At 43.0% G+C, this 6,082-nt stretch overlaps 1 protein-coding gene across 1 annotated transcript in view; it reads left to right on the top strand.

The window, feature by feature from the left end:
- The first annotated feature begins 139 nt into the window (after positions 1-139).
- The window catches only part of ADAM17 (ADAM metallopeptidase domain 17), a 35,369-nt gene continuing 29,426 nt past the window's right edge, over positions 140-6,082 (top strand). The window contains 1 exon segment of the mRNA XM_033054591.1: positions 140-334. Coding sequence (XP_032910482.1) covers positions 238-334 — 97 coding nt within the window. The 5' untranslated portion in view covers positions 140-237.

The following is a 6,082-nucleotide window of genomic DNA, read 5'->3' as shown; positions in this document are numbered from 1 at the left end:
CCACACACCCCACGGCACTCCTTACCACACTGCCTCCATGAGGGCACCTCCCCTCCGCACCGCCCCCCGCCCAAGATGGCGGCCCCGCCCGCCCCACAATGCCCCGCGCGCAGCTGCCGCGCTTCCGGGTGCGGGCCCAGGAGGGCGGCGGGCCCGGCGCGGCGGGCGGAGCGCGGGGCTGCCCCGAGCGGATGCGAACGAGCGGGCGCGCAGTGCCGGAGGAGGCCGCGCCCGGACATGAGGCTTCGACTGTGGCTGGTCCCGGCCCTGGTGCTGGTGTGGGGGCCGGGCGGGCTGGAGGCGCTGGGGCACCCGCAGCGCCCGCAGCGCTACGGTGAGGGCAGGGCGCGACCACGGCAACCGCGGAAGGGAGGGGAGAGAGGGGAGGAGGAGGGAGAGACCACTGTGACAGGACGGGGGGAGGCACGGCACCCCGCCTCTGCCGCGTGTTAGCGGTGGGTGATGTGTGGGCTGGGGCAGAGCGCAATTCTGCTGAAGGCATGGCTGATGGGCAGTGCTTGGGGTTACTGCTCTCTGCGGGGAGCAGGGGAGACACCATTGTCTTCGCGCTCGAGGTCTGTGCAGAGTTTTTCTCTCAGGAGTTTGCGTTGTGCTAAGGCGGGATCGTCCAGAACGGGTCGGGCAGGGAGGGATCGCTGTGCGGTCATCTGGTCCCGTCTCCATGCGCCTGCAGGGTCATCCTGCATCACATTCCACAGGATCGCATCCCGCCCGTCTGGAGTATCTCCAGTGAAGGAGGCTGCACCACCTCACTGGGCAAAACCATCTAAATGGCTTCCCTTCATGGTTCTGTTTGGAGAGTCACCAGAGAGCCCGAAGCCACTGGAGCTGGAAGTGACCTCTGGAAAAGCTTGACACGGGGGAGAACCGCTGCTTTATTTAACTCCTTTAAACTCCTGTAACTCCTTAAGACCCATGTCTTACATACTTCTTGGATCCTTGTCTTTGCTTCGTTTTTCCTCTTCCCTGTACAGTAGTTCCTCATTATTGAAGCAGCAAAATTTTTGTTTCCTTAAGAAGGTTTATCTGGCCCCCACATGAAAACGCCTGTTTCGAAAATCAAAGGTACAAAAATGATTTTGTGATAAGGTCTGTTGCTTTCCTTGAGCCCATTGCTGTGCAGGGTGGGGATTCACATGTGACGATGCTGACATTCAGATCGACAACTGAACTGTCTAAAGACAGGCTCTGAACACTGTTCCAGTGATTAATTGGCTTTCCATTTACACAGAGGTTGTTGTCCTGTCTCCGGTCAGTGAGGCCAGCAGGGACTGTCCGAGTCTCCTTTCTTGGCTTAGGTCTCTCAGCACATTTCCTGAGAGGTGTCCAGGCTGCAGCTCTGCCCTCCTCTCCTGCGCCTGAGGTGGATCTGTGGTTCTGTGCAGTCCTCAGCAGTGGGTGGCTGCAGGAACCTGGGGAGGATGGGGCTCAGTGGTGGATGCTACAGGAAGTGTAATAGAAATAAAACAAACACAGCGTGTCCTTTCAGTATCAAGGAGGTCCTGAACAGTGGTTTGCATCTTGGGCTGTCAGATCCTCATGCCTTCTAAAGGACCTCTCTGCTATGAGTTTGTGCAGAGTTTATCTGATGGCTTTTATCTTCTTGGCCCATGTGCCACTGTGCCTGGGCTATGAGCTCTTCAATTTCATGAAATACTGCATGGAGGAAAACCTAATTTCTTCTGTTTCTAATTGTTGGAAGAATTATTCATTTTCTTCACACCTTTAGTGACTTACATACTGATGCAATATGTCTCATTTGTACTATCTTTTGTTTTTTAAGTGAGTAAAATGTTAGTCTGTATAATAGTTCTTAGCATGAGGAAAGAATCACGACTTTATTGGTTACTTTGTCTGTATATATTGTATTGGATTTTTATTTATTCTAGTTGTATGGTCAGGGCTGCAGACACTATTTGTAATACAAAGGCGGCATAAATTTATAATGATGAATGCTTTTGGTTTTGTCTCCTTTCTGAGTAGTTTTTGGTCTTCAATAGTCACTCCATGCTCTCTTTTCTTTGTGTTTTTTTTGTTTGCTTGTTGGGGACTTTTTTGGGGGTTGGGGTTTGTTTATTTGTTTTTGTTTTCTTTTGATGTTGTATTTCTTTTGGTGTTTTGTTTTGAGTGGTAATAATTATACTGACATACTTTGCTGTGTAAATACAGCGAGGAATTATTTTGTGTGTTATTTCACACATTCTCACCTTGAACTTCATCACGTGTTTTGTTTTGTTGTCCAGTAAACTAAATTTACAAAAATATTTTGTGAGAGAGGTTGAAAAGTCTGTGTGGGCTACATTAGCTGTTACTTTTATCCACACACTACTCCCATGTATATACACACATATATATGCTAATACATAGGAGTCACTACTCTCCTGGTATCTTATTTAGCCCCAGGTGTAGTAACTTAGATGTCATTGTTATTGTTACCTGATTGCCAGGTCAGGGCATTGAATATATTTGTTGATTTGGCCCTTAGATGGTACCTGGAGTGGAATTTGATCTTTTCAGACCCCCTGCACTACACCAGGGGCACTTAAGTCCCATACCACATTTAGAAGTTGACCAGTTCTATTTTTGTAGTGCTTTGTAACTCTTGGGTTAATACATTTGTACTCTGTTGATTTATTGGTCATTTTCTTGACTTCTTTTCCTGAGTCTTGAACACATGTTTTTACATATATCCTATCATGACAAAAAATTCTTTTTGGGGAACTTTTTAATTTCCTCTGCAGTGAATACTAAGGTCAGTTATTGGTAGTGGCCTTTAGCATCCATTCCTGGGGCTATATTTGCAGCTTACTTGTTTTACAAGCCCTTTTGATTATTTAACTGCGTGTTTTCGTCTCATAAAATAAAAAATATTTAGAGTATTAGCTTTATGTCTTTTACAAGCTACCTTTGCTTATGTTATTGTGGTTTTATGTTCATCTTTTGTTGGAGTTCTGTTGTCCTCATCTTGCAAGCTTGGTGTTCTAAATATCATCTTTTCATTCTAGTAATTTTAATATTATTATTTTGAAAGCTCTTTTTATCCTCAGCTTAATTTTTAGGAGCTGAAATCAGATTTATGATAGGCACTATCCTTAAGGAAGCTTCATGAATGAACATTTTGTGATTTCTATTGAGAACTTCCTGCTTATTACTCAGAGTTTCGCTTTTTCAAGGAGGAAAAGAATTATACAGTGAAAAAAAAATTAACAAAGAATAGAGTAAGTGATAAAAAGATATGGGTCATTTTCCAGCTTTTTTCAGCTGAAGTAATCTAAGGGTGTGGTGCTCCAGGAGTCTAAACTGTTCTAAAATGGGACTGCCACAACCTGACCTCAACTTTCCAATCCCTTCCCCATTCCTATGAGCACATTCATGGAATGTATGCTGTCTGGAAGCTAATCTCTTTTGTTGGTTGTTTGGCTTCCCCACCCCCCCCCCTTTTTTTTTTTTTAATAGTGATTTGCTTGGTTTTGGTTTATTTTCAGTAAGGGGTATATTTTCTCTCTGTGAACTCCATTATGGTGAAGCAGCTCACAGTGTGACTGTCCAAGCACCTGCCCCATTGTTTTTAGAGGGTGAAAGTGATTGTGTTCCAGATGAGGGATGAAGGCAGGATGGTATCCACCTCAGTTTGTCTTTAGGTGTACTCTTTTTAATAATGTTGGCATCAAGGATCAATTTCTACAGAAGTGGGACTCTACTACTCAATAAAGCGACTGATACTGTAGTTAGGCCCCAGAAAAGTTAATGGCAACTCTTTCAAAATTTTTGTTTTTGTTGTAGTTTATCTCTGAAGATAACCATTTATAGCTATAAAATATTTATGTTGTTTGCCTTGGAGTTCAGACATATCCGAATGGTAACAGAGCTTAATGTAGTTGAAAGAGAGTAACAGTGCAAATATCCATCTTGGGAGCTGAATAGGTTGCTGAATATATCTAAAGAACTGCCTAAATCTGTATTACAGTAGAGTGGTGTGCTGCCACTAAGCAGCATGTATGCAGGATTACCCCAAACAGAATCTGGATGTGAAACATGTCTTGTTTTACTGTTACCTCTTTGGAATGAGAACTTTTTGTCACAAGCTTGGCAGGGAAGTAAAATAAGATGGTTGTTCTTTATATGTTCTTTACATGTTTTATGTTCTGCCCATAAAAAAAAGATAGGCAGGTATTCTTTAAATCACTCACTGGAGGTCTTCTTCTACCTGCCAAATTGCACTAATGAAATCTGAGGCAGGTACCCTGATTTTCACCAGTTTTTTCTCTACACTACAGAAATACCATGCAGAACTCAGAACACCTGAGTGAGCTGGGGAAATGACCTGTTACAAATGGTTTGGTGCAAACCTACCTAATGCACATCAAAAGACTCAGATTTAGAAATTGTTGGGTACAACAACTCAGGAAATGAACTGGTGGTGATGTTGATGAATAAACCAGGGAGCTAAGTGATACAGAGGGCAGCATAAATTGATTTGCAGTCAGTTTTGAATTTTTCACACTTGGTGTGACAAAATGCAGGAAGTCCAAAAGGCCAGGAACGTAACTTGCTGCCGAGGAGTTTAGGAATTGGAAGTTTAGCTCAGTGTCAAGAATGTGCAGTGAGATAATTCGTGACAAAAATCTTAATGCAAGATTAAATTTTATCCTGCTGGACTGAAGTTCTGTTGCAGAGTAAGGGAACACCTAGGTGAGGGTCAAATGATTCATTTCCCTACCATGATCTGCCTTTTTTGTTACTATTTCTTGCACCTTGGACAACCTTTCAAGCAAGATTAGTGTTTTAGATGGAGCTGGTCTTGCAGTTTGTCCCAAAAGCTGAAGGTAGAGTGTGTTTCTCACCATGCATCACATGGTGGAGAATTCAAGGACACACAATCCCACAGCATGTGGTCCCTACCCAGAATGTGGAGGGATTATTTCAAAATCATTGCAGGAGTTTGTTGATGCAGTGTCTTTGTCTCCAGTATAAACAGCAAATGCTTGGTGTAGACATAGCCCTATTGAATGCAAATTACCAGTATTATTTTTGTGTTGTGGATTAGCAATCTTTTCCATGAAGTTACTTAATATCAAGGTTTTCAAGTACTTTTCTCGGATTTGTTTTCATTTGTTCATATGAATAGGTCAATGTTTCCATTTCCAACTGAAAGAAGTGATTAAAGTGTAGTTTCTGTGGAAAGTACTCAAGGTCAACAAAAAGAAGAATGTCAATGCTACATTAAATTCTAATTAATAAGAATTACCTTTAACTATTGCAAGATTTTTGTAATGGGAGCATAATCTAGTGCTCAGCATGAACTTGGTTTTCAGTAGTGCCAATTTGTTCTGACCTTTGAGCAGACAAAAAGTAAAATTCCTGTTTGCATTTAAGATTTGGGGTGGTTTAATTTTCTCCCAAGTAAAAACTGACAGCTTCAGTGCTGCTGTACATTGCTGATAGCAGCAGTGACTCATCTCAGTTTCATGCTTCTGACACTCAGGAATTTTTGTGTGCATGTACAGGAGCCCCAGCGTGGATTTCTGCTTTGTGGCTGGAAGGGCTGAGTGAGGAAGCACAGCCATACTCTAACACTCTGGCACTCTGGCTTTACATTTGGATTTAATTGTGTGTTTAGTAGACAGCAAAGATTTGTCTTTGAGATAGAAGTTTAATTTTCTTTATAAATAGGTTGATCTCTCACCCCAGTTTTTTATAAACTGTAGGAGTCAGAGTTTGCCTGTTTGCCAGACTGATGATGGGTCATGCTTTGCTGTGAAACCAGGAGCCATGTTTCTTTAACAAAGAGCAGTTTATCCTGCTTTCCTCTTCTGTGGTCTTCATGTGCAGCACATGAACTTGCCTTTTTTGGGGATGTCCTGCAATCCTTTCAGTGGTTCTAATGGTCTTCCTGATGTCTTTCATTCTTGCAGGTACGTGTAGTACTACTGCCCATCTTTGTCACTTGTGGCTTGCATCTCTTCACAATATCCATTCCTGTCTTCCTGTGTGCCCTAATGTGCATTATTTGTTCTCTTCCCTCCTTGATGTTTGCATTTTTAACCTAAGTAGGTGCATG

This window comes from Catharus ustulatus, chromosome 3 (assembly GCF_009819885.2).
Source record: "Catharus ustulatus isolate bCatUst1 chromosome 3, bCatUst1.pri.v2, whole genome shotgun sequence".
Classification (NCBI taxonomy): Eukaryota; Metazoa; Chordata; class Aves; order Passeriformes; family Turdidae; genus Catharus; species Catharus ustulatus.
The sequence above is the reverse complement of the archived record's forward strand: the minus strand, read 5'-3'. Positions and strand labels throughout refer to the sequence as shown.